Here is a 16,189-nt window from a genome sequence, read left to right on the forward strand (position 1 = left end):
CAAATTACTGGTTGTTTAATGTATTCCAGAGGTGTATACCTCACAGATGTTGTTGGGACTCCAGCTCCCAGGTTCCTCATTCTTGATATATTCTGTTGCATAACTGTTTCTGAAATCCATTTCTGTGACAACGTAATCATTTACCTAAGCAGCATTTTTTTTCTTGTCCTCTCACCTCCCTTCCATATGGACTTTTAAAAACTCCTGATAAATGCTTCATTTATCGTTTCTGAGCACAATTCAAAGTGTTGGTGCTGACCTTTAAAGCCCTAAACGGCCTCGGTCCTGTATACCTGAAGGAGCGTCTCCACCTCCATTGTTCTGCCCAGACACTGAGGTCCAGCGCTGAGGGCCTTCTGGCAGTTCCCTCACTACGAGAAGCCAGGTTACAGGGAACCAGGCAGAGGGCCTTCTCGGTAGTGGCGCCTGCCCTGTGGAATGCCCTCCCAGCAGATGTCAAGGCAATAAGCAACTATTTTACTTTTAAAAGACAACTGAAGGTGGCCCTGTTTAGGGAAGTTTTTAATGTTTGATGCTGTATTGTTTTTAATATTCGGTTGGAAGCCACCCAGAGTGGCTGGGGAAACCCAGCCAGATGGGCTTGGTAAAAATAAAAAGCTGTTGTTGTTTTGTTCTTTGTTTTTCATGGTTAACAGCAACCTAATTCTCTTAATTGCGGCTCTACAGATTTCAGCTTGGGTCAGCTGCAGATCTCGAAAGAAGTCGTGAATGATGTTCTTCTCCCGAAATGGGCCCAGTCACCAGAGGACTTCATTTTTAAACACAGGAAAGCTTTGGTGAGCTATTGATTGCCCTCTGGGCTCAGTGGAGTGTCGAAAATGCACATAGCACATGCTGCCCGCAAGGCTTAAGCTGTACATTTTGTTGCTACCGTTTGATTTGCATGTACAATACTTTGCAGCAGCCTCCACCGCCACTTTTCCTGTGAATGCTGAAACCCGTTCTCTCGGTCTGTCCTAGGAGTCGGAGTACGTCTCTGCTCATCTCCACGAGTGGATAGATCTCATTTTTGGCTACAAACAGAGAGGACCAGCTGCGGTGGAGGCCCTGAATGTGTTCTATTACTGTACTTACGAAGGTACCAAGCTATGTTTTTCTTGTTTAGTCGTTTAGCCGTGTCCGACTCTTCATAACCTCATGGACCTGAACACGCCAGGCACTCCTGTCTTCCACTGCCTCCCGCAGTTTGGTCAAACTTATGCTGGTAGCTTCAAGAACACTATCCAAAAATCTCGTTCTCTGTCGTCCCCTTCTCCTTGTGCCCTCCATCTTTCCCAGCATCAGGGTCTTTTCCAGGGAGTCTTCTCTTCTCATGAGGTGGCCAAAGTATTGGAGCCTCAGCTTCAGGATCTGTCCTTCCAGTGAGCACTCAGGGCTGATTTCCTTCAGAATGGAGAGGTTTGATCTTCTTGCAGCCCATGGGACTCTCAAGAGTCTCCTCCAGCACCATAATTCAAAAGCATCAATTCTTCGGCTTCTGCAAGCTATACGTTACTCTTAAATCATTGTATTGTGTGGGAAGGAGTTAAATGTGATTTACATGGCAAAATTATTGCACCTTGCTGATTTCTGCCTCATAGCATTCTATGGCTAATTCCCATTGAGCCGCAACATCGAGGTAGAGTAGGGTGGGGGGAGGCAAAGTGTTAGGAAAATGTTCTTTAAAAAACAAATAAAAGTTCCTGGAAGCTTTAAAGAGGGTTCCAGAATTTTATTTAGTGTGTAGGAGTGGCATTCTCGGCTTGTCTGGTGTCAGCTGGAGGTGAAAATAAAGGGAGAAGGTTGCAGGCTGCAATTTCCGCACAAGGAAAGCACATGTGCGCACGCACACTGACAACAAGGGTGGAAATAAAACAATGTGTGCTGCTGATATTGTGGGTTTTGCTGTGTCAGGATTGTCAATTACTGGACTGAGATTATACTGTGCTGGAGAGATAAAGAAGGAATGCAAATAGCTTGTATATAAAAGTAACAGAAATGATTGTGGGTCATCCCACGTCAGTTCAACGTGGTCATGCCACCCACCATCTCGGATTTTGATGAAACCTGGTGTACACCCTTCCCTTATGGTTGAAAGAAACCCCCTTAAATTTTTCACCTCTGTCCCAAACGGTTTTAATTTTATAGCACTTCAAAGTTTTGTGAAAACTGTGTTTCTGTTCCTCTTGAGAAGACATAAGAGACCCAATAAATTTTATTCTTTGTTTGAGAAAGAGCATGTCTTTGCAATAATTTTCACCATCAAAAACTTTTGATTCCATCATGCCCTCCCACTGAAAATTTAGGTTTTCTAAACCTAATTTTCCACCAAAGAAACTACATTTAAACATTTTTTTAGGCATTTATAAAATCTTTTGAGTGTTTGTGTATTTTTCCCTGAAATCCTCATCATGTTATTGAGCTCTGTGTACAATTTCAAAGAGATCTTATCATTGGTTATGGAGAAAAAATATAAAATGCACACAAGGCTGAGGATCTCAAGAGGGACAGAAACACAGATTTCATGAAACCTTGAAGTGCTATAAAACTAAAACTGTTTTGAGATATATGGGGGAAATTTAAGGGTTGGGTTTCTTTCAACCATAAGGGAAGGGTGCACATCAGGTTTCATCAAAATCCGAGACGGTGGGTGGCGAAACCCTTGTTTTTTGCATTGATTTGATGTGGAATGATCATTCCACAAGCTCTTGACTAGAGAATTTGAGTATGACTCCTGTTCTTGTCCTCTGCCTCTGAGGAAAAACTATAAACAGTAAGAAGTGGTTTTACTGATGTGCCACCACAGAAAAAGAAAAGCGCAGAAGTGTGCGGGCGGTAACCTTTAATACAAAGGTCTCCATCCCTTAACGAAGGAGCATCGTGGGAACAGTTGCAAAGGAGGCAGCAACTACATGCCTCCCAGTAACAGATAAATTAGGCGAAAGACCTTGTGCCTAAATTGTGTAATTAAATGAATGGGGTGTGCTGTGCTGATTGGTTTACTGTCATCCCAGGAGCTGTAGATCTCGATGCCTTGACCGACGAGAAAGAAAGGAAAGCTTTAGAGGGGATGATTAATAATTTTGGACAAACACCTTGTCAGCTACTCAAGGTAAGTCCTTTGGCAGTAATAGAGAACACAAGTTTGCTATCCAGGCTACTTCCTGCACTGAAACACTCCTTTTGCATATGCTGTGGGTGGAGGGGAAGAGAGGGGAAGAATATATTGTTTCTGAGGGGTGTGTGTGTGTGTGTGTGTGGTCCAAAGGCACACAAGGCCTTTGAGTCTTGTCGAAATTAAGTTGGTCTAGCTCTGGTCAGGGATGCAGGTGGCGTTGTGGGTTAAACCACAGAGCCTAGGACTTGCCAATCAGAAGGTCGGCAGTTCGAATCCCTGCGACGGGGTGAGCTCCCGTTGCTCGGTCCCTGCTCCTGCCAACCTAGCAGTTTGAAAGCACATCAAAGTACAAGTAGATCAATAGGTACCGCTCCAGCGGGAAGGTAAACGGCGTTTCCATGCTCTGCTCTGGTTCGCCAGAAGCAGCTTAGTCATGCTGGCCACATGACCCGGAAGCTGTACGCCGGCTCCCTCGGCCAATAAAGCGAGATGAGTGCTGCAACCCCAGAGTCGGTCATGACTGGACCTAATGGTCCTTTACCTTTAGCTCTGGTCAGTGCCTGGGAACCACACGGTCACCACTTTGAGTTCCACAGCGGGAGAAATGTGGACTGTAAATGTAGAAAAACAAATAAATATGCAGAGTTGAAAACTTAAATTTGGCTAGAGAGCCCCGTGTGGGTGTATATGTTTCATCCTGCCATCATTGTACTGTGCTTGCCCAATAATTGTGCGTGGTTAGGCATGCCTAAATTCCTAGTGACTTCGTTGCCAGGTGTGAAGAAGGCTTCCACAATTGCGACTTTCCCTGCTATTTATGTTTTACCCAGGAGCCGCATCCTGCGAGGCTGTCTGCGGCGGAAGTGGTGCTGAAGCAGACCAGAAATGAAAACGCCGCATTTCATCTGTTCCAACATCTCCCTGAATTGAAGTCATTCTTCATTGAGGTAACATCTTGACAACATTGCATAAACATGAATTTAGAGAGAGTCGGCTTGAAAACAACGAGGTTCTTTCTAGCTAGGCCAATATCTGCAGCCATTCCGCCTGTCTTGTTCGTTGCAAGACTTGGGTTACCTATCTGTGATGCATGCAATGTATTCAAAAGGCTAAGGCTGGTCTCTTATAAGATTGGCTTGGGGCCCTGGCACTGTTCCACAAAATCAATGAGTGTTAGTCCTGACTGTTCTTCACCCACCATGCCTTCTTGCAAGGCGATTAACAGTGCAATGGTTATTCATTTTTTTTTTTAATAATAATTTTTATTGGTTTTTCAATTTTTTACAACAAAGCAACACCAAACAAGACACAACAAACACATAAAGAACACAACAAATACATAGATTTTACTTTCTTAACCTCATTTTCATAAGCCTCTTTTCTCAGACTTCCCCATACCTTCCCTTTTTGCATCCTAATTTTACAAATTTTCCAGCAATCCTTTTAGTCAATTAAAATTTAACTTGTTCTCATTTCAAATTCGCTTTAAATCAAAAAAGAAAAAGATAAGCATAGCTGTAATTATACATCTTCCTTTCCCTTGACACTTTAACACTCCTCCAGTTTATAGCCATTTTTAAGATATACTTTAAATTTCATCCAATCTTCCTCCACAGTCTCTTTCTCTTGGTCGCGAATTCTGCCAGTCAATTCTGCCAGTCCCATGTAGTCAATCACTTTAGCCTGCCACTCTTCCAGCGTGGGTAGCTCTTGTGTCTTCCAATATTTTGCTAGAAGAATCCTTGCTGCCGTTGTGGCGTACATAAAAAAGATCTTATCCCTCCTTGGCACCAATTGGCCGACCATGCCCAAGGGGAAAGCCTCCGGTTTCTTATGAAAAGTGCACTTAAGTACTTTCTTAATTTCGTTATAGATCATTTCCCAAAAGGCTTTAATCTTTGGGCAGGTCCACCAAAGGTGGAAGAAGGTGCCTTCGGTCTCATTACATTTCCAACATTTGTTATTGGGCAGATGGTAAATCTTCGCAAGCTTGACTGGGGTCATGTACCACCTGTAAATCATTTTCATAATATTTTCTCTTAAGGCATTACATGCCGTAAATTTAATACCTGTGGTCCACAACTGTTCCCAGTCAGCAAACATAATATCATGACCTAAGTCCTGCGCCCATCTAACCATAGCTGACTTAACTGTCTCATCAATTGTATTCCACTTCAACAACAAGTTATACATTCTTGATAGGTTCTTAGTATTTGGTTCTAACAATTCAGTTTCTAATTTCGACTTTTCCACCTGGAATCCGAGTTTCCTGTCTTGTTTAAAGGCCTCCATTATTTGAAAATAATGGAGCCAGTCTCGTACCTTGGACTTGATTTTCTCAAAACTCTGTAATTTAAATTCACCACTTTCGAATTCTAAAATCTCAGTGTATTTCGGCCAGTTAGTTCTCATATTGAGTTTCTTCACCTCTTTAGCCTCCATTGGTGATAGCCACCTGGGAGTTTTATTTTCCAGCAAATCCTTGTACCGAGTCCAAACATTATACAGTGCTTTCCTAACTAACAGTGCAATGGTTATTCAACATCATTTTCCTGAGACTTGTCATGTTGTTCGGATGCCTGGTGACCGTCTTCCAAAGCAACTACTGTATTTTTCGCCCCATAGGGCACACCGGCCCATAAGGCGCACCTAATTTTTTTGAGGGGGGGGGGGAAGAAAAAAAATCCCCCCCCCAAAGCATGAGGCCGGGGCGGGGGAAGCCCGAGCTTCCCCCGACCCCAGCCCCCAGAACAGGCAGCTCTGCGCAAGCCGGGGGAGCCCTCCCGCGGCTTGCGCAGAGCTACTCAAAGCCCTGGCGCGACTGCTCAGCGCGCCGGGGCTTCGGGGTGCAGGCAGCTCTGCACAAGCCGGGGGAGCCCTGTGGGACCTCCCGCGGGCTCCCACAGCTTGCACAGAGCTTCCTGAAGCCTGGAGAGGGAGAGGGGTCAGTGCGCACCGACCCCTCTCGCTCTCCAAGCTTCAGCGAAGGCCTGCATTCGCCCCATAGGACACACACACATTTCCCCTTCATTTTTGAAGGGGAAAAAGTGCGTCTTGTAGGGTGAAAAATACGGTACTCTATTCCAAACTTAAAAATGGAAAGCGTAATGCTGGTGGTCAACAAAAGATTTAAAGACACTCTCAAGGCAAATCTAAAGAAAAATGTAGTATAAACACAGAGAACTGGGAAACACTGGCCTGTGAGCTCTCCCATTGGAGAACAGCCTTTACCAAAGGTGTCATGGGCTTTGAAGACACTCAAACTCCGGATGAGAGTTAGAAACGTGTGAAGAGGAAGGCGCGCTTGGCAAACCCTCACCGTGATCAAATCCCGCCTGGAAACCTATGTCCCCACTGTGGAAGGACACGTGGATCCAGAATTGGCCTCCACAGTCACTTACGGACTCACTGTTAAAACCAGGCATAGCAAACTCGGCTCTCCAGATGTTTTGGGACTACAATTCCCATCATCCCTAGCTAACAGGACCAGTGGTCAGGGATGATGGGAAATGTAGTCTCAAAACATCTGGAGGGCCGAGTTTGCCTATGCCTGGTTAAAACCGTGTTCATGGAAGACAATCTTACTCGGCTACGAGTGATCGCCAACTCAGTCCTTATCTCATATGCACATATTTGGTATGGAGTGGCAATGAGAATAACATTGCTGAGGAGCATACCTTTCCTACACTTCCTTGCCCTGTGCCTTTAGGGTACATGAGCCCAAGAAGCTGGTTTTCGACTGGTGGGTCAGAAACCTGCAGCCGGACTCCCAACTCCCATCAGCTCCAGCCAGCATGACCCCATTGGTCAGCGATGATGGGAGTTGTAGTCCAGCAGTATCTGCAGGGCAGCTGATTTCCCGTCCCAGCCATTACTGGGATGCAGTCTGACCCAAAGTAGATCTCAACAGCAACCCTTCAAGCAGAAGGGGGAGAAAATGAGGGTGTGGATCCCCAGTTGCATGGTTGGGATAAAGGTTGACCCTTGCTCTAAAAATGTTGGAGACTGCTGTACCAAAAGGATTTGCACAACCTGTTGATATCATGGGGGAGCTTTGCCAAATACTATCTGCCCAGTGTCATCCAACTGTTGCCAACTGAAATTATTATTTTTTTCCCACCCACCCACTCCTCTCTCTTAGGGGATCAGCGATGGGATACCTATTGTTAAGTCCATTGTCCCCAGGAATCAGTCACGTTCTTTCATGTCACAAGGGAGCCCAGAGATTTTGGTGAGTAGAGTGCTGTTGTTGTTGTTTGGGATTATCAACTGAGTTTGATAGTGATTTGTATGATGTTAAGCCTTAAACGGCTCAGGACCGCAATACCTCAAGAACATCCTCTTCCCATACGAACCTACCCGGACCCTGAGATCATCTTCTGAGGCCCTCCTTCGTGTACCTCCTCCACGTGAAGTGCGGAGGGTGGCAACATGAGAACAGGGCCTTCTCTGCAGTGGCTCCTCATCTGTGGAATGCTCTCCCCAGGGATGTTTGCCTGGCGCCTTCATTATATACTTTTAGGTGCCAGGCAAAAACGTTTCTTTTTAACCAGGCCTTTGCTTGATCTGATTGACATCCTATGCCCTTTTAGAGTGTGTTTTTTTATGGGGGGGGGCTGTTGGGTTGTTGTTTTATTTTTATTATGTATTTTGTGGTTTTATATCTTGATTTTATTTTGTGAACTGCCCTGAGACCCCCCAGGTATAGGGCGGTATATAATTAATAATAATAATAATAATAATAATAATAATAATAATAATAATAATAATATTGATGCTGTTGCCCTATATAACTGTGAAAAACCACAAACATGGAGTGTTCTTTCAACTGAGCTCATTTTGTCCTGGTCTGAAGCACTTTCACTCTCTTCACGTAGATGAGATTATTATTACAGTGCCTAGTAAATGGCAGTAAAGATGCATCTCTACCCTATTATTATCATTATTAATTATCATCATCATCATTATTATTATCATTATTATTATTATCATCATCATTATTATTACTGCTACCACTACTACAATCTAAACAAAGGGGGAAGTGGGGGGGGGGAGAAGAGAAGGAAAATCAGCTGTTCTCCTCCTTGATATTGATCGTTGTATAAATGTAGCTAGTTAGACGCACTGCTTTAATCGTTGATCGTTTCTCTGCTTTCTCCCAATGCACGTTCTTCTGAAGGTAACAGTGAGTCAGAACTGCGTCATTGGAACTCATGGGTGGCTGCCTTACGACAGAAATATCTCCAACTATTTCACTTTTCTGAGAGATCAAACTGTGACAAATCCCAAGTGAGTAAAATCAGAATAAAGATCATTTTCTGGTCTTTATCGTGCCATGATTCAGGAGGACTTTCGTCAGACGTCTGAAGTGTTATCCTTGGTTGTAAACAACACAGATGTAGGTACAGTGGTACCTTGGGTTAAGTACTTAATTTGTTCCGGAGGTCCATACTTAATCTGAAACTGTTCTTAACCTGAAGCACCAATTTAGTTAATGGGGCCTCCTGCCACCGCTGTGCCACCACCGCTCGATTTCTGATCTCATCCTGAAGCAAAGTTCTTAACCTGAAGAACTATTTCTGGGTTAGCAGAGTCTGTAACCTGAAGCGCATGTAACCTGAAGCGTATGTAACCCGAGGTACCACTGCATAGAGGGAAAAAATGTGTATTAAAAGCTGGTGTCATGCAGTAGTTAGAACATGGACCATAATGTCTCAGAGCCTCTACTCAGATCTATGCTCAGCTGTGAAACTCGCCAGCTTTGAATGTATTTGAGTGGTTCAGACATATTGCCAAGCCATGTGGATAAGCAACAAGAAGCCTTGGGACCACACCTTCTGTTATTCTTCCCACTCCCAGTCATGGTTTGAGGCAAACCACAGTTTCCATTTTGTCTGAGCCAGCAAACTATGGCCAGCTCTTCATGGTCACCTTTATCTTAGTCACTTTGATAAGAGAGTCACACCTTGCGACCTGCCATAGTAAAAGGCCTTTAGCTAGTATGAGAATAATAATGCTCATTGCTGAGATTAAATATAGGCAATGAGCTTTGGGAATTTCGATAAATTACGAATTGCTTCCCTGTCTTTTGAATAGCTTTATTTCGTTTTCTGTATTTGTGCGGGTGAGTTTAATGAACTCATATTTATCTTGAAATTATGTTATTTGAGCTGAGCATTGTAGGTAGCGGAAATTAATGCCTTTGAGGAGGCAACGCAGACCTTAACGTAACCAATTGTTTGCAGAACACAACGAAGCGTGAGTGGTCCTTTTGCGCCAGGACTGGAGATTACACCCAAGTTGTTTGTAGCATCTCACGATGCAAAGCTGCTATTTAGTGGAGGCCATTGGGACAACAGCATCAGAGTGACGTCACTCACGAAGGGGAAATTGATGGCACAGCATATTAGGCACATGGGTAAGTCATTTCTGATAACGGGGAATGGGAGAGGGAGCATAGCTGTCGACAGATTTGAAAATAAGGGGCCAGCAGCCTCGGAAATAAGGGATCAGCAGCCAAAATAAGGGATTTTCAGAGCACAGGTATGTTCAAGTTCTGAGCCCCTCTGAGCCAAAGGCAGAAAGCCCAGCCAGCAGCCAAACGAAGCCTCAAGCAGTGGTTCCCACAGCGCAGCAACCCGGCAAAGGGGATGCAGCAAGGAAAACCACCGTCACCTCTCCACTGGGAAGCGCTGAGCAAAGGCAAGTCCCCAGGCAACGCGGCCGATTTGATTGGCACAAGGCATGCAAGCTCCACTCCATAGTCGTTCTTAGATTCCTTATTGGGTGAGCAACGCAGCCAAGCAACACAGTTGGAGCCTCCCTCCTCCCTGGTCAGCAGGGAGGGAGGGAGAGGAGCTGCTTCCTTTGAAACCCGGGAAATTTAAGGGACAGCAGCGGGACACGGCGCTGGGATAAGGGAGTTTCCCGCCAAATAAGGGACGGTTGACAGCTATGAGAGGGAGAGATGGGTACTTCAGTATGTTGCTTTGATCAATTAGCAAGAGTCGTGCACAAACTAGAAATGCAAAAGGAAGCCCCTTATGGAATGGATTCCCCCCTCCCCCCGGCGCAGAGAATTAGAGCTATCTCTGCTGCTTCGGTGCAATAGTAGTTCTGCTTCCCAAAGTGATCCTGCTAATCTCATTGGATGATTCGGAGCCCAGGTAACCCACCAAGGCATTGGTCTCCCTGTCTTCTCTCCCCCCTGCCTAATTTATTTTTATTGATTTTCCAAATTATTACAAATCAACTCAAACCAAATTAAATAACCGTATTATTTGCTCTATAAGACTCACTTTTTCCCTCCTAAAAAGTAAGGGGAAATGTGTGTGCGTCTTATGGAGCGAATGCAGGCTGCGCAGCTATCACAGAAGCCAGAACAGCAAGAGGGATTGCTGCTTTCATTGTACAGCGATCCCTCTTGCTTTTCCAGCTTCTGAGATTCAGAATATTTTTTCTCTTGTTTTCCTCCTCCAAAAACTAGGTGTGTCTTGTGGTCTGGTGCGTCTTATAGAGCGAAAAATACAGTAATACGATTTAATACAATACAATGATATTAATACAATCAGGTTTCCCACTCCTGTTCCATCATCATTTCCATTCCTGATTATCCTCATTTTCTCGGATAGGCACATCCATTCTTATTTAGAGTCTGGCTGACACCCTTCACTTGCCGCTAAACCATTCTTCCAGCTGGCTGCTTTGCAGCATAGAATCGCACACCTGTTTTTGTAGAAGCTGGCACGCCGCAGTCCCTTTTAAATTGCATTTTGAAAATTGGGAACGTATCTTGCTGTCCTCAGCTAATCGCTGTCCTTCTCTGTTCAGATATAGTGACATGCCTGGCTATGGATTTCTGCGGAATCCATTTAATTTCGGGCTCAAGGGACACCACTTGTATGATATGGCAAGTTGTTCAGCAGGTAAGTTAGCTTCGGCAACCAGCAATGGGTTGGGAAGCAGCAAGGGGGGGTGGAGAAGTGTTGCGACCTTGAGGTGTAATCGTCTTAAGAGCCAACTCATGTTTTCTGTGGTTGCTGAATTATGGAAAAATGTGTGAAATGTATAGGAGCAACTTGGGGATCTGCGATGGACGTGTGCCAGAAAGCCATTGGGATAACGGCTGACAAAGTAGGCTCTGGTGCTTGAAAGCTCATGTTAAGGTGCCAAAAAACCTCTTTCTTAAGATTGGCTGTTAACTCCTCAGAGCGGTCTGCTGCACATTGAAGGTGCAAATCTCTTGTTCACACTTTCGATGCTTCCTACAAGGAACAAGCAGTTTTAAATGTGACAAAATGTTGCCTGCTGTCCTATATTTCGAATTGGGTCTGAAGGATCCCTTAAAGAGCATGAATCACAGTTCCTTCGTTTATTTTTATTCAAGATTCCGATATTCCCTTCTTCCTCCAGCCTCATGGAAGTCGATAGAGAAACCATCACAGAAAACAACACATCGTTTATACCACAGAGTTGTAGTTTTACTGATATTTACTAATATCAGTAAAACCCCACTTTAAAATAATTTACCCCGTTCTGAGTACTCCAGCTTTTTTAGGAGTGTGGTAGCTGATTCACAAGGCTGTGTTGATTTTTTAAAATGATGATCTATTTTATTTTATTTTAAATCACCTTTTCACAGAGAAATGAGTGATTCCCCCGGGCCTAAGGGCAAAACCACACTGTTTTTATTGTAACTCACTCTACGTGGGGCTGCCCTTGAGACTGACTCAGAAACTCCAGTGGGTGCAGAATGCCGCAGCAAGACTCCTTACGGGGTCCTCGCTGCGAGATCACATTCACCCGGAGCTATACCAGCTGCACTGGCTCCCAGTGGAGTACAGGATCAGATTTAAGGTGCTGGTTTTAACCTTTAAAGCCCTGTACGGCCTAGGACCCTCGTACCTACGGGACCGCCTCTCCCGGTATGCCCCACAGAGGACCTTACGGTCTTCAAACAAAAACATCTTGGAGGTCCTGGGCCACAGGGAGGTTAGGCTGGCCTCAACCAGAGCCAGGGCTTTTTCGGCTGTGGCCCTGATCTAGTGGAAAGCTCTGTCACAAGAGACTAGGGCCCTGTGGGACTTGAAATCTTTTCGCAGGGCCTGCAAGACAGAGATGTTCCACCAGGCCTTTGACCCCCTCCTCTGGCAATCCTCACAGAACTCTAGCCCAATGGTTGCCATTAATTTGATTTGAATTAATTTTATAATGAAATGATTTTAGAATGTTGTATTATTTTATTGTTGTTAGCCGCTTTGGCTGTGGAAGGGCGGGATATAAATAAATTATTATTATTATTATTATTATTATTATTATTATTATTATTATTATTATCAGCATTGGATAAAACACTTTCCAAGGCATTTTGGTGTGTATGGTATTACACGGGTCTGTGGCTGTGTATTCAAATCTGCCTGGACTTGCATTTTGTGAATACAATTGAACCTCTATTTACCATCGCCTCTTCTTATTGTTGTTCCAAGTCGCGACCACGGCAAACCTGGAAGTAACCTGTGGGTGGGCTGCCGTTCGCGCATGCGCAGGAGCGGTGGCCGCCGTTCCCACATGCGCACAACGGCGCCTCTCCCAGCGACCTGTTTCGACTTCCGGACGGACCTCTGGAACGGATTATGGTCGCAAATAGAGGTTCCACTGTATATACCAGCAGTAGTCTGATTCAAAACACGACTCTTACCAGGATTATATGTTGCAATCATTTTCTGTACATTGATTTTGTGAGAAATTGCTTCGTTATGCCACGAGTAAAGCAAAAGGAACCACTGATTTAGAAATGACTGTTTGACTAATAGTTGCATCTAAGTGCATTGATGGTTTGAAAGGGCCTTCTGTATGGTTAAAATATATATTATTGTTATTTACACCAGGGAGGCGTGCCTGTAGGCCTGGCATCTAAACCGTTGCAGATTCTGTATGGACACACCAATGAAGTTTCTTGTGTTGGCATCAGTACAGAACTGGACATGGCTGTGTCAGGGGGCAGGGTGAGTTTGCTTGCTATTTGCCCAACTACACTGAAAGCAAATAACCGTCCCGTGATTTAATTCTCAAGGCTTTGGCGACCTCGTTCATGTGCTTCGTAGTTAGCCCTTGCATTTACGCTCGCGAGTTGTGTTTTTAGGCCGCACTGCTGCTAGGCAGACTTAATCTGGGAATAAGTACCAATGAACACAGACTTAACTCTACATATGTACAGGATTGTACCGTTGCATGTTCAAAATGTGACGTCCTTCTTTAAAGGGAAGGGACGTTTAACGAAGATTGGGAAATATTTATTGAGTATATGGGGGGAAATGGTGTACGTTTGGAAACGTTGGCAGCATTAAGATAAATTCAAACAGTGTAAATAAGTTTTGTTGGATGTAATAATGGAATGCTGAATGGTTTAGTTTATATAAAATATGCAGGGATTTATGTTATGCGAAATGAACCATGGAAAGAGAAGAAGGGAAATCATTGAAATTTTAAAGTTGATTAAATGAATTTTTAAATTATTTATATTTATATGTATGTGACGTCCTTGGCATTGGGTCTTAGGATTTTGTTTTTTGCTTTTACTTTCATATTTATTTCCAAAATCGTTCCTTCTCCTCCTCTTTTCTTTTAAAGTGAAGGGTGGAGAAGGAAACCCAGTATATCTGACAAAATAAAAATATAGAATTAAAACATGCACACAGATTGCAGATCAGGGAAAACCCAAAACGGCCCCAAACCTGTCAAATGATAAGCCAAGCAATTACCGTATTTTTCCGTCTATAACACGCAGATTTTTTCTCCTAAAAAGGAAGGGGAAATGTCTGTGCGTGTTATAGAGCGAATGTGTGGTCCCTGGAGCCGAAAAATCAGGCAAAAATCAAATCGCGTTTCACGGAGAACGGAAACCTGAAAAGAGGAAGCGGCTGCTTTCCTGCATTCTGCCTCAGAGTCTTACTGCCCACCCTCTGTTTCGTTGCTATGTTTGCTGAAACGGAACGGAACAAAGAGCAGGGAAAGCCCCTCCCCTCCAGGCAAGCAGAGGGGAAAGCAGCGTGTGGTCTCTGTGCTCCGGTGCTGCTGGGGGAGAGGGAGGGGGGGGAGGAGAGAGAGGGGGGGAGGGAGAGAGAGGGAAAGAGAGAGAGAGAGAGAGAGAGAGAGAGAGAGAGAGAGAGATGGCTGGCTGGCTTGGGTGGGGGGAAACTTTTGCCTTTCTTTCCTCCCTCCCGTTAAATCCCTCTCCTGCATTCTTAGCCAGCTGCTTCTCTGCACACCCCTCTCATGTCCCTTCTTTGTTTTTCCTTCGCTCCCCACTTAAAATGTGGTTACAAAGCATAGATCCACATGGATCCTCAGGATCTTTGCACTGGGCAACCCCAAATTCACCATCAGATCACATAGCATGTCCATGGCTACAGCCTGTACCAAAAAAATCACGCACCCACTGTTGCCTGGGGCTGCAATGGTGCAAAAACGTGGTTACAAAGCATGGATCCACAGGAATTCTCAGGATTTTTGCATTGGGTCACCCCAAATTCACCATCAGATCACATATCTGTGTCCACAGCATGAAGCACAAAAATGATACATCCACTGTTTCATTCAGAATGTTTTTTTCCCTTGTTTTCCTCCTCTAAAAACGATGTGCGTGTTATGGTCAGGTGCGTGTTATAGAGCGAAAAATACGGTAATTGATACTGTACAGGCAGAGCCAGAGCAGAAGTTGGGCAAAGGCAACTGATGCTGATTTTGTCCCCATCTCCCACCCTGATGTGTTCTACAAGGGCTGAAACTGCTGAGAAAGGATGCCGCCCCCTGGACCGGTTATAAGGCAGGCAGGAGGGCAGGCAGGTACATGGGCAGGGGAATGGTAAGGATGGTGGCGCTGTACCCCATTATTGGACCATCCTACACTGCCTCCCCTGTGTGTCTTTTTTGTGTGTGTCGCTCTGTTTCTCATCACTGGGATTCTCAGTTCAAAACACGCCTGTTTTAAACTCAGTTTTAAAACACCCCTGCCTGTACTGCTGTCATGCAGAATGCTTCACATGGTTCCACATATGCTAAAAAAAATACGTTGAAACTTGAAGGAGCGTCTCCACCCCAATCGTTCAGCCCAGACGCTGAGGTCCAGCTAGGGCCTTCTGGCAATTCCCTCCCTGCGAGAAGTGAGGTTACAGGGAACCAGGCAGAGGGCCTTCTCGGTAGTGGCGCCCGCCCTGTGGAACGCCCTGATGTTAATGAAATAAACAACTATCTGACTTTTAAAAGACATCTGAAGGCAGTCCTATTTAGGGAAGTTTTTAATGTTTGACATTTTTCTGTGCTTTTAATATTCTGTTGGGAGCCGCCCAGAGTGCTTGAGGAAACCCAGCCGGATGGGCGGGGTATAAATAAATTGTTGTTGTTGACGTCTTAGAACACTTTTTGAATGCGTGGCTTTTTCTTTCTCCCTTCTGAACAGGACGGCACTGTGATTATGCATACGATTCGGAAAGGTCAGTATGTGAAGACTCTGCGGCCACCCTGTGAGAGAGCTCTCTCGCTCACTGTCCCAAATCTTGCTGTCTCCTGGGAAGGACATATAGTCGTCCACACCAGTGTAGAAGGAAAGACAACTCTGAAGGTATGGGGGCAGCCAGACTCACAAAGGCCTAGAAGCATGTGTCTTGTTTTATTTTGCTTCCAGGCTAGGGTGGGGTTTGGAGAGGGAATCAGTGGTACTTCTTAAGTCAACTGGGCACTCTTAGGCCAATTCTTACCTCCCCCCCCCCTGCTTGTCCCCTCCTAACCTATTTTTATACAGTGATACCTCTGGATACGAACGGGATCTGTTCCAGACCCCTGTTCACATCCCGAAGTAAACGTAACACACGATTGCGTGTCTGTGCAAGCGCGTTTCGCTGCTTCCGCGCATGCGCTCAAAATGATGTCACGCACATGCGCCCCGTTACTTCCGGGCCGCCGCGGAGCGCCACCTGAAAATATTGATCCCGAAGCTACTACAACCCAAGGTATGACTGTATTGTGAACCATCCTGATACCTTTGGATTAAATAATACAGTCATACCTTGGTTG

At 44.9% G+C, this 16,189-nt stretch overlaps 1 protein-coding gene across 5 annotated transcripts in view; it reads left to right on the forward strand.

Moving 5' to 3' along the window:
* NBEAL1 (neurobeachin like 1) overlaps nucleotides 1-16,189 on the forward strand; it is a gene marked incomplete at its 3' end in the record, with an annotated part of 139,512 nt that overhangs the window by 114,642 nt on the left and 8,681 nt on the right. For all 5 annotated transcript variants that reach the window (XR_014556167.1, XM_083702591.1, XM_083702589.1 and 2 more), the window contains 10 exons: nucleotides 688-797; nucleotides 982-1,099; nucleotides 3,015-3,112; nucleotides 3,949-4,065; nucleotides 7,260-7,349; nucleotides 8,298-8,407; nucleotides 9,364-9,536; nucleotides 10,949-11,043; nucleotides 13,006-13,122; nucleotides 15,576-15,737. Coding sequence is in view for 4 of the 5 variants with exons in the window: in XM_083702591.1 (XP_083558717.1) it covers nucleotides 688-797; nucleotides 982-1,099; nucleotides 3,015-3,112; nucleotides 3,949-4,065; nucleotides 7,260-7,349; nucleotides 8,298-8,407; nucleotides 9,364-9,536; nucleotides 10,949-11,043; nucleotides 13,006-13,122; nucleotides 15,576-15,737 (1,190 nt within the window). The remainder of the gene's footprint in view (nucleotides 1-687; nucleotides 798-981; nucleotides 1,100-3,014; nucleotides 3,113-3,948; nucleotides 4,066-7,259; nucleotides 7,350-8,297; nucleotides 8,408-9,363; nucleotides 9,537-10,948; nucleotides 11,044-13,005; nucleotides 13,123-15,575; nucleotides 15,738-16,189) is intronic.

Source organism: Podarcis gaigeae (assembly GCF_964106915.1).
Source record: "Podarcis gaigeae genome assembly, chromosome: 1".
NCBI lineage: Eukaryota > Metazoa > Chordata > Lepidosauria > Squamata > Lacertidae > Podarcis > Podarcis gaigeae.